The 17,920-nt window shown below is 41.2% G+C and overlaps 1 protein-coding gene across 6 annotated transcripts in view; it reads right to left on the bottom strand.

Moving 5' to 3' along the window:
- Positions 1-17,920, bottom strand: part of cep295 (centrosomal protein 295) — a 67,884-nt gene that overhangs the window by 11,597 nt on the left and 38,367 nt on the right. For all 6 annotated transcript variants that reach the window (XM_076283032.1, XM_076283033.1, XM_076283035.1 and 3 more), the window contains 5 exons: positions 4,432-4,659; positions 3,840-3,883; positions 3,206-3,290; positions 517-687; positions 311-357 (listed from right to left, as the gene is read on the bottom strand). In XM_076283032.1, the coding sequence (XP_076139147.1) occupies positions 311-357; positions 517-687; positions 3,206-3,290; positions 3,840-3,883; positions 4,432-4,659 (575 nt within the window). The remainder of the gene's footprint in view (positions 1-310; positions 358-516; positions 688-3,205; positions 3,291-3,839; positions 3,884-4,431; positions 4,660-17,920) is intronic.

Raw genomic sequence — 17,920 nt, 5'->3', positions numbered from 1 at the left:
GCAGTCACAATAACTCTACCAACACCACTAAACTAACACTACTGCAGTCACAATAACTCTACCAACATCACTAAACTAACACTAGTGCAGTCACAATAACTCTCTACCAACACCACTAAACTAACACTACTGCAGTCACAATAACACTATTTACCAACAACACTAAACTAACACTAGTGCAGTCACAAATAACACCATCCGGTTGGCTGGAGTGAGTTACACGTGTGTGTGTGTGTGTGTGTTAGGGATGTGTGTGTGTGTGTGTGTGTGTGTGTGTGTTAGGGGTATGTGTGTGTATTTGAGAGCTTACCTGAACGTCAGGTTCATTCTGAAGCACTTGAGCCCAAGAGGACAACCCTTAGCAAACATCAAACACAAACACAAACACAAACACACACACACACACCCTTAGCAAACATCAAACAGAACAAAGTCGCTCTGTGTGTGTGTGTAGGTTCATTTCACTGTGTGTATGTGTGCCCATGTAGGTCCGTGTGTGTGTGTGTGTGTTCGTACCTGCGATGCTCTCTGGTCCGCTCAGTAACCTCATGAGTTCTAGTTGGTGGCGCTCGATGATGTCCTCTGCCCTGCTGCTAGGCAACCAGTGTTCCGTCGCCATGCCGTTACTGCTAACGACGGGAGAGACCACACCCACCCCTGGCCCAGCATCAGCACTGAGGGAGGGATCTGAACACACACACACACACACACACACACACACACACACACACACACACACACACACACACATCAGCACTGAGGGAGGGATCTGAACACACACACACACACACACACACACACACATCAGCACTGAGGGAGGGATCTGAACACACACACACACATCAGCACTGAGGGAGGGATCTGAACACACACACACACACACACACATTAGCACTGAGGGAGGGATCTGAACACACACACACACACACACACATCAGCACTGAGGGAGGGATCTGAACACACACACACACACACATCAGCACTGAGGGAGGGATCTGAACACACACACACACACACACACACACACACACACATCAGCACTGAGGGAGGGATCTGAACACACACACACACACACATCAGCACTGAGGGAGGGATCTGAACACACACACACACATCAGCACTGAGGGAGGGATCTGAACACACACACACACACACACACACATCAGCACTGAGGGAGGGATCTGAACACACACACACACACACACACACATCAGCACTGAGGGAGGGATCTGAACACACACACACACACACATTAGCACTGAGGGAGGGATCTGAACACACACACACACACACACATCAGCACTGAGGGAGGGATCTGAACACACACACACACACACACATCAGCACTGAGGGAGGGGTCTGAAACACACACACACACACATCAGCACTGAGGGAGGAATCAAACACACACACACACACCTATCAGCACTGAGGGAGGGATCTGAAAAATACACACACACACACACCAGCACTGAGGGAGGGATCTGAAAAACACACACACACACACACACACACACACACACACACACACACACACACACACACACACACACACACACACACATCAGCACTGAGGGAGGGATCTGAAACACACACACACGCACACACACACACAGGTGACAGCAATAAACACTGAAAAGGAAGGCAGGCACACACACACACACACACACACACACACACACACACAAACACAAAAAACTACAGTGTCAGGCTCGGGTCAGGGTTCGGGTCGGACATATTTAGAAATTGTAGTCGGGTTCGGTTGGGACACATCGGCACGATATGCATTGGATATGCATTGGAAGCTTTACATTTAAAATAGCTTATTATGTTGGGTAACCACCAAGCCTGCTTCACATGATGCAAACAATCCCAACGGACCCAACAGCCTGTGTGCAAGATTTGTTTATGTAGCCGTGACGACGCATGTGCATGGCAGACGGCAAGACAGGCCATCTTGGGTGACGTAAAAAAACAAAACAGAACATGAAAGTACTTGAAGCATCACCAGGACACATGAACTCCAGCAGTGAGAACATTGTGTGTGTGCACAGAGTTTACTAAAAAGAAAGCTTTTGAAGCAGAGACCCTGATACTTGGATCAAAGGTTCATGTTGTGTCGAGCCTTCTTAGTGGTTGAAAAATAGCGATTTTCATGCCATCATAGTAATGCCCCTAGCACTGCCATACACACACACATGCCCCTAGCACTCCCATTCAAAAGGCCATTTGACCCGAAAACGAAAATACGGTCAATCTTTACGTCGTAATTATGCTTTTTAAACAAAAGTTTGACTCGGGTACATTCAGAAAAAGACCAAGAGGTTTGCTATCCACACAGGTGAACTAGCATGGGAATAACTGAGGCATCATCTGCGTTGGGCTTGGGTCGGGTTCAGACATAAAAATGAAAATGCCTGTCTGGTTCGCACAGAAATATGCGGCCCGAACTGCACTCTAACACACACACACACACACACAGACACACACCATAGAACAATTATACACAGATGACCGTAATAAACACTGAAAAGGCGTGCACACACACAGAGACACACACACACACACACACACACCCCAATCCGATGGCATAAAGAGGGCGTGGTCAAGTTACAAAATAAACCCTGAGACGTTTGTTCGTCACACCCTCCGTCACAACTCTCCCCCCTCCACCCTCAGCTACATAACATCCTGGACTTTGGACTCACAATGGCTGCCTTGCACTACTCCACTTGCACTACTCCACTTGTACACTTGCACACTTTGCAACTTGTTGTTGTTGTCCTGTTGTCCTGAAAACACAACACTTCTGCTGCTCTTACATAACTTGCACCACTATGCCACTTGCTTACTTAGGTCAAACAGAACTACCTCAGCCATTTATTGGCCTGACTTTGCACTATTATATTGACTGTCTACTGTATGCACAATTGCACAATTTCAACCCAATTTTGCTGCTCTTATTTCTTCATTGTATGTGCCTTCTTATTTACTTTTTATTGTTTACTTGAATGTTATGTGTGTCTGTGGACTTAATTGGTAAAATATGTCTTGTCTCCACCGTGGGATAGTGGGGAACGTAATTTCGATCTCTTTGTATGTCTTGGCATGTGAAGAAATTGACAATAAAGCAGACTTTGACTCTCTTGGGTTTTTGTCACTATTTGAGTAACACACACACACACACACACACACACACTCATACCTGTCCCTGTAGAGCTGGTGCAGTAGCTGCCGGTGGAAATGGTGGTGGTGAAGGTTCCAGGATCTACAGGAGATAGAAACTCAGTCTGCGCACACACACGCACACGCACACACGCACACACACGCGCACACACACATGGTTATTGTCACACATATAACAGCTTCACTTTCACAATCACAAAGATACAGTAAACACACACACACACACACACACACACACACACACACACACACACACACACACACACACACACACACACACACACACACACACACACACAGAGCTCAGTTCAAGTGTAGAAACCATCACGAAACACACATAACAAAAGTGTGTATCAGGTAGAATTTTTACATCATTGCTCAAATCACAATAAGACACAAAGACACACAGCCACACAAGCGCACACGCACACACACACACACACACAAAGACAGACAGACACACAGAGCTTCTCTTGCGTAATCACGAGGGTCAGATTTGGCTAAGTTTCATCACAGCTCCACTGTGGGGCGGAGCTCAGAGGGCCCATGTGACCCACGCAGCAGAAGCAGCAAATAGGAGAAGGGATGGGGGTGTGAGTGACAGCAGGAGCAGCCAATAGGAGAATGGATGGGGGTGTGAGTGACAGCTGTACCTCAGGGGTCTGGTGAGGGTAGCGGGTCGAGCCAGGAGCAGCAACTGGAGAGAAACAGGACATATTTAACACACACACACACACACACACAACTGGAGATAAACAGGACAGATTTAACACACACACACACACACACACACACACACACACAACTGGAGAGAAACAGGACAGATTTAACACACACACACACAACTGGAGATAAACAGGACAGATTTAACACACACACACACACACACACACACACACAACTGGAGAGAAACAGGACAGATTTAACACACACACACACACACACACACAACTGGAGAGAAACAGGACAGATTTAACACACACACACACACACACACACACACAACTGGAGAGAAACAGGACATATTTAACACACACACACACACACACACACACACACACACACAACTGGAGAGAAACAGAACAGATTTAACAAACACACACACACAACTGGAGAGAAACAGAACAGATTTAACACACACACACACACACACACAACTGGAGAGAAACAGAACAGATTTAACAAACACACACACACAACTGGAGAGAAACAGAACAGATTTAACACACACACACACACACACACCTGTGGTGGGCGGAGTTGAATGGAGGCGGAGTGTGTCCCTCCAGGACAGGCGGCTGGTTGGGCCGGAGTGTGTATGCGCCCCTGTGTGAGTGTGTGTGTGCATGCCAGGGCTGCCGCTCTCCTCTGTGTGTGTGTGTGAGCGTGTGTGTGTGGGCCATGAAAGGGACACACTGCTGGACTCTGACAGGCAGGGAGCCTCGTCCACATGAAACATGGACTCCTCAGGGACTAGGAACACACACACACACACATTAATAAAGACTCATAAATAATATAACTCGTGTGAGTGTGTATGAGTGTGGTGTGTGTGTGTTTGTGTGTGTGTGTGTGTGTGTGTGTGTGTGTGTGTGTGTGTGTGTGTGTGTGTGTGTGTGTAGGGGTAAATCACCAGATTTATCACAATTAGATACAATATCAATTCTTTAAGCCAACAAAATGTGCAGCGATACAGTGCGATTTGATTCATTATTTTCCATACTTCAAAATGTGCAGCGATAAAGTGCTATTTGATTGGATACTGGGGTCTGTTGTCAATAGGAGATAATAGATTGTCATATTCAGTGTCGTGTATTCAAAACTGCTAAATATTATAGGCAATATTATAGGCCAATGTATGGGAAACACTGCAATATTATAGGCCAATGTATGGAAAACACTGCAATATTATAGGCCAAATACTGAACAGTGACAGTGGAATGAGGTATGCTACACAGAGTTTGTTTTCTCCCCTCCTAAAACTTCCTGTCACTAGCTAGATATGATGTATATGACTCAAGCTCAATCACTATATGTGCTGATATATGATTAGATATATATGAGACTCAAGCTCAATCACTATATGTGCTGATATATGATTAGATATATATGAGACTCAAGCTCAATCACTATATGTGCTGATATATGATTAGATATATACGAGACTCAAGCTCAATCACTATATGTGCTGATATATGATTAGATATATATGAGACTCAAGCTCAATCACGTTACAGTGATGGCCAAAAGTGTTGGCACGGGTGTTTTTCAGTTAGCCAATTAGCTGGTTTGATTTGCATTGAGCTCAATGAGCATCAAACCAGCTAATAGGCTAACTGAAATAACACCCATGCCAATCTCTAGGTATGGTGAAGGGTATGTGATGATGTGGGGCTATTTTAATTCCAAAGGCCAAGGTAACTTTATCAGGATGCACAGTATTCTGGATCCATGAAATAACTGGCCTTTAAAAATAAAAATCTGCCTGTCTCTATGGGAATTTAACATAGGGGTGTCAATACTTATGACCCCTGCATTTTAAGGAAGAACATTTATTTATTTATGATACATTATTCATTCACTAAGAAAATTGGTGTCCTTAAAGGTTAGATATTTCCTCTTTTATCACTTAAGGCATTAAGATCAATTTCCAAAACATGATTTTATATTCCTCTTTTCTTTTTTTTTTATACTTTATTGTGTTCATTCAGGTTTCAATTAATTCATAAACAATCATGATCATTCATTTGTGAACACATTTTCCATCATTCCACCAGGTCAAATTAATTTTAATTATGTTGAATAAAGGTTTGAGCCCAAAATGGAAAAACATTGAAACAATGCTGGTTGGTAACTTAAATAACCTCTTCACCACAAAAACAAATAATTTTGTAATAAACAACACTGTCAAAACTTGGAGAATAATATGTAAGAGCATAAAAATTAACGAAGGAGAATTGACTTGTCTAAGAGAAATACAGAGCGACCCAGACTTCACTCCAAATACACTCGATAACACCTTTAAGAGCTGGAGAAATAAAGGTCTCATCACGCACTGCCAAATGCTCTGTGACACTGGAGAGTAGATTCATTTGAAAATATAGCAAGGGCATATCAGCTCCAAAACAATCAATTCTACCGATATCTGCAGCTCAGGAATTATCTAAATGAAAAAGCCCAGCTAAAAAGCCTTAATGACTTACATTTACTTATACAATACATGGCGAAAAAATGCCAGAGCGAGAATACTCAACACTTAATTGGACAAATATATAATATTCTACAGGAATGTGGGGCTGAAAAGTTAGATCACATTAAGGATAAGTGGGAGCAGGAATTGAACAAAACCATTAGTGAAGAGGAATGGAAACAATGCCTGAAAGATATTAATATTTATACTAGATCCCCCTACTGGCAGGAATATGCCTGGAAGATAAATGTTAGATATTTCTTAACACCATCAATAATAGCTAAATACGCGCAAACCAACACCAGCTGCTGGAGGGAATGCGGTGTAAACAACGCTGATTATACACATATATTTTATTCTTGTAATAAACTTAATAAATATTGGCAAGCGGTTCAACATCTTATGCGAGAAAAACTATGTAAAGATGTGTCAATACAACAGCACAATGCTATTCTGGGCATAAGACCCGAAGGACTGGAAAAGGGACACCTCTACCTCTTTTGGATCTTTAGAATAACAGCCCTTAAACAGATAACAAGGAATTGGAAAAAAGTAGAACCACCTAGCACTGACAAGTGGTTGGAAAGTATAGAGGAAATGAGAAACATGGAAAAAATAACTTATAGAATTAATAATCAAGAAGATGTATATGACAAAAAATGGGCCCTTTACTAATGTTAAGATGAGGAGCCATATTAAACCACGCTCATGAGAAATCAAGACTCAATACTCAGTTAACAAATACGCTTACCCTTTGTAGGTTCATTCTTGTTTTCATTTACGTTAGGGTTATTTGTATTGTTATTTTGTGTATGTGCTTTTTTATTATGATTATGTCTTACTTGAGGTATACACGGGTGGGAAAAAAAATGATATATTCCTCTTTTCAGTCAGCTTTAGCATGGGTGCCAACACTTTTGGCCATCACTGTATGTGCTGATAAATATATATATGAGACTCGAGCTCAATCACTATATGTGCTGATAAATATATATATGAGACTCAAGCTCAATCACTATATGTGCTGATATATGATTAGATATATATGAGACTCAAGCTCAATCACTATATGTGCTGATATATGATTAGATATATATGAGACTCAAGCTCAATTACTATATGTGCTGATATATGATATATGAGACTCAAGCTCAATTACTATATGTGCTGATAAATATATATATGAGACTCAAGCTCAATTACTATATGTGCTGATATATGATTAGATATATATGAGACTCAAGCTCAATCCCTATATGTGCTGATATATGATTAGATATATATGAGACTCAAGCTCAATTACTATATGTGCTGATATATGATTAGATATATATGAGACTCAAGCTCAATCACTATATGTGCTGATATATGATTAGATATATATGAGACTCAAGCTCAATCCCTATATGTGCTGATATATGATTAGATATATATGAGACTCAAGCTCAATCCCTATATGTGCTGATATATGATATATGAGACTCAAGCTCAATCACTATATGTGCTGATATATGATTAGATATATATGAGACTGAAGCTCAATCACTATATGTGCTGATATATGATTAGATATATATGAGACTCAAGCTCAATCACTATATGTGCTGATATATGATTAGATGTATATGGGGGGGCGCACGTGAACACCAAACATGAAAGACGTGTGCTTCAGTGCTCCGAGGCTAAGTGACTATATTATGCAATTTATCTCGGCAGAATATTCCATTTCATAGTTATCTTATTGTATCAGTTACAGTTTATTGAAGGCTCAGTCGAGAAATGGCTTCAGGACGGAATAAAGCAGACTTTGGCAAAGGCAAAAAACAACAATCTGCTGGAGATGCTAATGTTATGGATGCTAGCTAGATACAGGAGATGATTAACACTCTCAGGGATGACATATGCGATAAAATTGATTCCCTCTCCACTGAAGTGAGGTCCGAAATTGCAACAGTTCGTGCTGAGCTGAAAAGTGCTATAGCACCACTGCAACAGAAAATTGAAAACCATGATAGCACCATCAAAGATTTGGAGCATGCTGCATCTAACCAAGGTGACCACTTGAGTGAGTTGGAAAACATCGTACAGACTCTGAGAACGCAAGTGGATCAGCTGAATGCTAAGTGCGAGGATCTAGAGGGGCGCTCAAGAAGAAACAACATTCGTCTGATTGGGATACTGGAAGACGTGGAGGGCTCCAATCCGACCGAATTTGCCTCTGGGCTTTTGCAGGACATTCTGAGTCTTGACCAAAAACCTATCCTGGACAGAGCCCACCGTAGTTTGCGCGAGAAGCCCGGTAAGGACAAACCACCCAGACCGTTCATCATTCGCCTACACTACTACCAGGATCGGGACCGGATTCTACGCAGGGCTGAAGAGGCTTTCCCTAAGTTATCAAGAGAAAAGAGTCTCGATCTTCCCTGACTACACAACTGCTGTGGCCAAGAAACGTGCACAGTTCGGGGAGGCGAAGCGTCTCCTTCGTCCTATCAAAGGAGTGAAGTTCAGGTTGCTGTTCCTGCTGAAAATTACGTTGCCCGATGGAACACTGCACAAATTCGAAGACCCCTCTGCAGCAGTGGATTTCATCAAGAACATAACACCTGCGGGTAGTACACCAGCCTAACTTCAGGATACAGAACGGTGGCCAAGTAAATTGACTGTCTATTTGGGCTAGCCTACTGATGGACTGCTAAGCTTGAACGTCCTTGCTATTTTCCCTTCTCTTTCCATCTCCAGATAGCTTAGCGACATGTTGATCTGCCTCGTTTTCTGGCCATTCTTGGTCTGTCTACTCTGTTTTTTGAAATACCCTAATAGTCTGCACTTTGAAATACCCTAATAGTCTGCACATTGAGCTGATGTTATATTATTTGTATTTGCCGCTCTTATACTGTTCATTTAAGTCTCTAGTTTCTGGTAGCACGTCGGCTAAGTCACTAGTTTCTGGTAGCACGTCGGCTAAGTCACTAGTTTCTGGTAGCACGTCGGCTAAGTCACTAGTTTCTGGTAGCACGTCGGCTAAGTCACTAGTTTCTGGTAGCACGTCGGCGGCTCTCTTGAATGAGCAACGGTGCTGTTTCAGATTGTTTGTCAATGTTAAAAGGGAATATGCGCGCGTCCAGTTCAACGGACGCTTTAGCAAGGGATAAATGTGTTTTGTCTTGTAATCTTCTTTTTCAATTTTTATGTTGTATGTATTTGTCGACCATTATGCCTGCTAAAATAGCTTTTCGTCGGTGGTTGCAATTCACAGTAGTTAATGTGACTCAGACTCTATCAAACAGTGCATGTCCTAATGTCCTAGCTGATCCAAATGGGAGATATATTGTTGTAACTGGGAAAATTCATAGTATTCCAATCATTCTTGCAAATATTTATGCACCTAATTGGGATGACTCATTTTTTTAGAACTTTTTTCTCCAAGCTCACAGACATTGCAACACATTCTCTCATACTTGGGGGGGACTTTAATTGCTGGATCAACCCAACCCTTGATCGATCATCAACCAAAGCTCACTCTCCATCCAAATCTGCAAAAACAATTCAATCCTTCATGGAGGAATTCAACATATCTGATCCATGGCGTTTTCTACACCCGAACAGTAAACAATACTCTTTTTTCTCTAATGTCCATCAAACATTCACACGCATTGATTATTTTTTTAATAAATAACAATTTATTACCTTCAGTTCAGTCCGTGACATATAATCAGGGTGCGATTTGTAGGGGGGGATGGTGAGGATTTCCCCCCCTCTGGTTTTCCTATCCCTACCTCTGCTAAATTATTTTTATCCCCGGTGGGGACAACATTTATCCCCCTCTGCCCCTCATATTGATTAATGCTACTTCATATAAGTAAAGCGCTGCAACGTGAGAACAGTCTAGTAGGCTAGCCTACATAATAATCTGACATCAGAAACACACCGTCACCGTCAGCACTGATGCTGCTGACACAGTGGCTGCGTGATAACTTAATTTGGCCTTGATCGTGCAGGACATTTCAGAATGTCGAGTGTGTAATCCATCATAAATGGCTAGGTTCAATGGATGATGAGGATGAGACATGGCTAGACCTTCCAGCAGGACAATGATCCAAACCATTCAGCAAAGGAAACTCTCAATTGGTTTCAGAGAAAGGAAATCAAGGCCCTGACTTCAATCCAATTGAACAGTTTTGGAAGTTAACTAAAGATCAGGATTCACAAGAGGGACACCTGGAATCTTCAATATTAAAGGACTATCTGTTTAAAAGAATAGGCCAAAATCACACCAGAATACTGTGACTGATTAGTTTTCGTCATACAGGAAATGCCTTGAAGCTGTCATTAGGAAAAAAGACTTTTCCACAAAGTATTTAAGAAATTTCAGCAGGCGTGTTCAATACTTTTTTCCTGTGTCATTCCACTTTATTACACATAACTCTACCTATGGACTTTAATGTTTGGATTTTTTTATATTGACCAGAATTGACCTGCACACTACAAAAGTGCACCGACACAAACACAAATGACTCAATACACTTGGAGGAGTAGTATCGCCGTAGTATCGAGCATCGTGATATTTATGGCAGGTATTGTATCGAAGTCATAATTTTGGTATCATGACAACACTACTTGGCGCTTTAACACTCGCCTGCTATCTAGTGATGACTTTATCCAATTCATCTCCAATCCAGGGCTGTACATTAACTTTTTTTGCAAGTAGCACTGGTGCTACAGAGGTTAAAAGTTTTGTAGCACCAACCACAAATTCTGTAGCATCGATATAAAACCTCTAAAATCTCTAAAAACAATCAGTTCATCACAGTTCATCAATTGTGTTTGGGATCTAGGCCTACTGCAACTGGATTGATAAAAGGTCATGTAGTTGTAAACATCTCACCTGGCTACAAAGTGTTTGAGATGAACAAAAGCTATCAGCATGATATGTTATTTGGTTGTTGTGTTTTTGTAAAAACAAAAAAACAATCCATGACAGTTCCATGCAGTTAGACTTTTCAATGGGTATCAGGAAGACAGGTCATGCCATTGATTTTTCGTTCATTTATTTTTGAATAAGTAGAAGATATGCTGAAGATTTTATTCCACTAAGATTTAATTCACGTTTAGTTCATATGTCTAAGTTTTTAGATTAGTGTAACCCTACATTTAACCTTATCGTCATTGCACGAGTGAAATACCGTAATTACATCTAACCAGTGGTGCAAATGAGTAGGCTAACTGACATGTCAAATGCATCCCTAGACTGTTCCATGTGGCTAACGCAGTCGTAATTAAAGTGTCGTGAAGGATTTTTCGGAACCGATCTTGTATAGGTTATTAAGCACTACTAAGCGAGACTGTTGCGCATGAAGTGGGCTCATATTTGACAGACAGAAGCGAATGTCCCGGTGGACTTTTTTCTTCTAAGTTTTAGATCTGAATGGTGCTGTTTGGATAAGTTGTTCGTTTTAAACTGAACTAAAAATGCAAAGCAACAAGGCGATTGCCACAAACGTCTACCTCTGCTTGACTAATCTAATCACCTCTTCCCGGCCCGGTCGGAAGATACTTTCGCTTTAGGCTAAACATAGCTATTACTTGTTTGATTCGCGAGGATAATTTGCAAGGTGTTGTTTGATTTGGAGTTGGATTGTTTGGATACTATGCCTACAAACAAGTAGACATAGTTTTTAATCGCGTAGACTGCAACTAAGTTGAAATCAAAGTAGCCTCTCACAGAAGTAATCTATACATACGCACTTCAAACAAACAAACAAGCGTTTCACCGGGAGCCTACACCGGGCGCGTAACGAAGAGCTCCGTTTGCGACGCGCAAAAACAGAAGACGGGTCTATTTTTTTACGTAGCCTACGCGCCGCTATCACATCTGGTGTAGCCAGTCGCACTGATCACAGTAGAAGGTAATTGCTGTAGCCTCCCTGTCAGTCTCACACGCATGCATTGTATTGCCATAAGCAAAACTGTATACTGTAGCACCAGTGCTACATTGGTAAATCATCCATCGCACAAACTAATTTTTTTGTAGCATGTGCGACATATATGTCGCACTGTACAGCCCTGCTCCAATCAGATCAGCACCTTTATAGACATTAATACAACCCCTGATATATCTGCATCAACTCTATGGGAGGCATTGAAAGCATATCTCAGAGGGAGCATTATTTCATACAGTGTGTTTGAAAGGAAGATGAGGGAGGAAGAATAGTCTAGCCTGATGCAGAAAATTGGTCAACTTGATGTAATATATGCAGCCAACCCCTCCCCTGATCTATATAAAGAACGCCTGGCCCTTCAAGCAAACTTTAACATTTGTTCTACGCAGAGAGAGGAAGAACTGCTACTCAGATCTAGGTACAAGTATTATGAACAGGGGGATATGGCAGGCCGTCTGCTTGCACACCAACTCAAACAGGAATCCTCCTCTAACCAGATTCTTCAAATTAGGACCCCTTCTAGGTACGACAACAGATCTAAAACAAATTAATGATCACTTTAAGGACTACTACAGCTCGTTATGCATCTGAACACCCTCTCGATCATACCGCCTTTGACCTTTTTTTTGATTCACTGGACATCCCAAAGGTGGATGAGGGGGCCGCTAGCCGATTGGATCAGCCTTTGTCTGTAGAGGAACTTGGGATTGCTATGGCCTCAATGCAGTCTGGAAAGTGTCCAGGACCTGATGGTTACCCCATAGAGTTTTACAGAATTTTTTTTCCACTATTGGCTCCCTTACTGGTCAATATGTATAATGAATCATATACAAAGCATACCCTTCCATCAACTCTCACTCAAGCCACCATATCTTTAATTCTTAAAAAGAATAAAGACCCTCTGGACTGTGCTTCTTATAGACCTATTAGTTTGTTGAATGTGGATTTAAAGTTACTTTCTAAATTATTAGCGCTCCGCTAAGACCCTATACTGCCGACCATCATATCCTCAGATCAGACAGGATTTATTAGAAATAGGTATTCATTCTACAACCTGAGACGGCTTTATAATATAATCTATAACCAACCCTCATCTAGTACCCCTGAAGCCTTGATCTCCCTTGATGCGGAGAAAGCATTTGACCGGGTGGAATGGGCATACCTCTTTTACACAATGCAGAAATTTGGCCTTGGACATACATTTATTACATGGGCTCAACTATTATATTCTGACCCAAAAGCCTCAGTCAGAACTAATAACAACTTTTCTGAATATTTCTGCCTACACCGCTCCACTAGACAAGGATGCCCATTCAGCCTTCTTCTATTTGCTATAGCAATTGAACCACTGGCTGTTCTCCTTAGATCCAATCAGGGAATTACAGGCGTATTTAGATCAGGTATAGAACATAGGGTGTCGCTTTATGCGGACGATCTTTTGCTGTATCAAACCTGTCCACATCTATACCTGCAGCACTTCAATCTCTTGCAACATTTGGCTCTATATTAGGCTACAAATTAAACTTGAGCAAAAGTGAGTTGTTCCCATTAAATGCTGCAGCTAGAGCATACCCTACCCACTCTTTCCCATTTAAGATAGCAACCCACAGATTTACATACCTAGGAGTACAGATCACAGACAAGTTCCGGGACTTATACAAATTCAATTTTGCCAGTCTGCTGTCCCGCATAGAGAAAAACTTTGAACGGTAGTCTTTACTGCCCCTATCACTGCCAGCAAGAATCAATTCTGTTAAAATGAACACCCTTCCTAAATTCTCCTACCTTTTTCAGAGTATCCCAATTTTTCTTCCACAAACATTTTTTCACAAGATTGGTCACAGAGTTCATCTGGAATAGGAAAACACCTAGAATTCGCAAATAATTTCTCCAAAGGCCCAAAAAACTTGGGGGCATGGCATTACCAAATTTTCAATATTATTATTTGGCAGCCAATATTAGAGCCTTACATTACTGGCTGCATTCAGACATACTCAGTCCACCCCCCACATGGTTGCAGATGGAAGCCTTGTCCTGTAAACCCGCATCTTTGAAGGCCTTAATGTACTCCCCCCTTGGATTCCCTCTGTGCCCATATACTAAAAATGCATCACTGAGAATATGGAACCAATTTAGAAAACATTTCAACCTAAGAATTCTGTCCATCCATTCTCCTCTTACTACAAATCCTGTTTTTCCACCCTCCCTGATTGACGGAGCATGGTCAGTATGGTCTAAGTTAGGTATCAAGACAATTAATGACTTGTATATAGATGGCTTATTTGCATCATTCCAACAACTGTCTGAAAAATATAAATTGACCAAGCCGCAGTTCTTTAGATACCTACAGATACGTAGCCTTGTAAGATCCTTATATCCTAATTTTCCTAACGCACCACCTGCCAGCCCTACTGACTCCCTCTTTATGCCTCTCCCAAATATTAGAGGAATGAGATCTTATATTTATAATAGATATCTTATATTTATAATAGTATCTTATATTTATAATAGTATATTATATTTATAATAGATATCTTATATTTATAATAGATATCTTATATTTATAATAGTATGTACACCTTTCCACCAATAAGTCTCAACTTAATTAAAACTCAATGGGAGGGGGACCTGGGGGATGAGATTTCAGAGGAACTATGGGACTCAATTTTACACCGCGTACATTCCTCACCAATATGCGCTAAACATGGCCTGATCCAATATGCGCTAAACATGGCCTGATCCAATATGCGCTAAACATGGCCTGATCCAATATGCGCTAAACATGCTAAACATGGCCTGATCCAATATGCGCTAAACATGGCCTGATCCAATATGCGCTAAACATGGCCTGATCCAATATGCGCTAAACATGGCCTGATCCAATACAAAATTGTACACTGTATCTATTGGACTAAGGTCAAATTAAGCCAGTTTTTCCCAGATGTTGACCCCACATGTGAGCGGTGTCACTCATCACCTGCATCCTTGGCACATACACTCTGGTTTTGTCCAAATCTATATGAGTACTGGTCCAAGGTCTTTGAAATCCTATCAGATGTCTTGGAAGTGACAATTCCTCCCTCTCCTTTTACTGCTTTGTTTGGTGTTCTCCCTCCTACAGTACCCCTCTCTTCATATAAAGCTGACTTCATTGCATTCATCACATTAAAGATATCCTATCTTTTATGAAGTTAGAAAAAATAGGACATACCATCAAGGGCTCTACCCGCAGGTTCTATAAAACATGGGGTTGTCTTTCTCATTACATAGACAATTTGAGCCTTCCCTCTGTGACGGACTAGAGCTGGGTACACACTGCTTAATTAAATAGACAACAGACAAACCACTGTAGTGACATTTCTATGTAGAATGCAGGCTTTGTGTGTTTTTTTGTTTTTTTAAAAAAAAAAAATTATTATTATTTTATTTTAATTGTGTTTTTTTTTGTGGTAAATATATGTATGTATGTATGTATGTATGTATGTATGTATGTATGTATGTATGTATGTATGTATGTATGTATGCATGTATGCATGTATGCATGTATGTATGTATGTATGTATGTATGTATGTATGGGTGGGTGGGGGGTTCTGTGTATCATTGTTTTCATATAACAATGTGTGGTACAGTATAACTTCTTAATTTAATTTCCCTGTTGTGCCATAGATATATACCACATGGGATTTTGGTTCTCTGGATATCCATTTTACTAAGGGTGGAGAAAATAATCGATTCTTAGATGCATCGCGATTTTCTCTATAACGATTTGATGCTCGATGCAGTTCGCCTGCTTTAACATTCTGTTGGCCTGCTGCAGAGTGCTACCTTTCTGCCTGCCAGTTCTCTGCCCTGTACAATCCTATCCGAGCCCGTGCACAATGTGTCTGAGCCCGGCCCGCCCCGACACATTAACTGTAATTATGAGCCCGAGCCCGACTTAAACCCTACAATTTTTTTTATAAGGGGGAAGTTATAACTGACATTCTCAGCTACAATTCAACAACTAGAGTTGTTTAACTACAGAAATATGTTGAGAATTATCTTACTGAATAATGCAACAAGGACGAAGCATGTAAACTGCATTGTTTGTTTATTCAGAATGGAACGGATCACAAATGGATCCGAATGAAGAAACGTAAGCCACGTAACAACGTAAAGTGGTCTTCTGTCCCTGCAGCAGAAAAGCCTGTTTCATGTGTCTGTTCATCGTTAACGTCCCCGTTTCTTTCGCCGTCATAGGCGAGCAGCATGCCGCACTAAATGCACTCGACAAAGCCAACACATAGCCCATGTTGTCACTGCGCACGTATGAAGGTATATTGGGTGCAAAAGTGGCGAGCACATTTAACTGCAGATTTTGCATGTGCACACTAAAGTCGTAAATGTGTAACAGTAAAGTTGAAGTTGTACATATTTTTTTTATATCTTGTTAACACAAAATAGGGGCTACGGGTTCACAAATCCTTTTTACAGGTACACAAATCCTATCCTGTGAGTCACAACTTTCAAGAGTCACGCACTCGACACTTTTGCTCCAATCGTTGCAGCGCAGTTAGTGCGAAACACATTTGCACATCCGTGTTTCATAATCTGAGAACATGCACAACATTCATGCATTTGTAAACCCAAATGTGAACTAATGCATCCGAAGTTGTGCATCTGAGAAATAATTTCTCATTAATACAATTCTACAGATCGCTTTGATTTCTTGCACGACTACAAGTCAATTGATACAAGTGCTCGAATCTGCTTCGACGAGTGACGAGTGACTTTTGCTCCTAGCTAGGTGATATAATAGGAGCAAAAAGATTTGTATGTGTGCACGTCGAGCGAATAGATCGAGAAAACAAGGCGGCCGGATCTGGATCGCGCTCAGACTACCATTGCCTGCTCATAAGGTACGTAACATGATAATAATATGAAGAAAGTTATCTTGTTTGTTGGTTTACATCATCATGACAGCTATGTTTAGCTTAGTTTACCTGCTTGCTAAATCCTCCAGTGCCAGATCAAGCTAGCTATCGCTAGATAAATAACTAGTTTAGAAGTACAGAAATATAACACTGCCCGTCCAAAATCGTTAGGACACATTATCTGACACAATCGTTCTGCAATATTCGAACAGCTGACTTGTATCTTGCACGAAGACGGATAGTGCTAGGCAAGTTAGCAACTGTTTGCTGTGCAGCCATTATGAATAATAAGGTCGTAAAACTTAACACCGCAACAAATATTTTTTTCCTCGCTTTGTGCAAAGAAAAACTATAAATTGTGTGTCCTTCATTGATAAGGAAACATGCTGAGGTTACTTACTTTATGAGCAGGCAATGGTAGTCTGAGCGCGATCCAGGATCCAGATCCGGCCGCCTTGTTTTCTCGATCGATTGCTCGACGTGCACACATACAAATCTTTTTGCTCCTATTATATCACCTAGCTAGGAGCAAAAGTCACTCGTCACTCGTAGAAGCAGATTCGAGCACTTGTATCAATTGACTTGTAGTCGTGCAAGAAAATCAAAGCGATCTGTAGAATTTTATTAATGAGAAATTATTTCACAGATGCACAACTTCGGATGCATTAGTTCACACTTGGGTTTATAA

This window comes from Alosa pseudoharengus, unplaced genomic scaffold (assembly GCF_046254945.1).
Source record: "Alosa pseudoharengus isolate Yale_2024_CS ecotype anadromous, Long Island Sound unplaced genomic scaffold, YU_APseudo_1.1 YU_APseudo_1.1_scf_13, whole genome shotgun sequence".
Taxonomy (NCBI): domain Eukaryota; kingdom Metazoa; phylum Chordata; class Actinopteri; order Clupeiformes; family Clupeidae; genus Alosa; species Alosa pseudoharengus.
The sequence above is the reverse complement of the archived record's forward strand: the minus strand, read 5'-3'. Positions and strand labels throughout refer to the sequence as shown.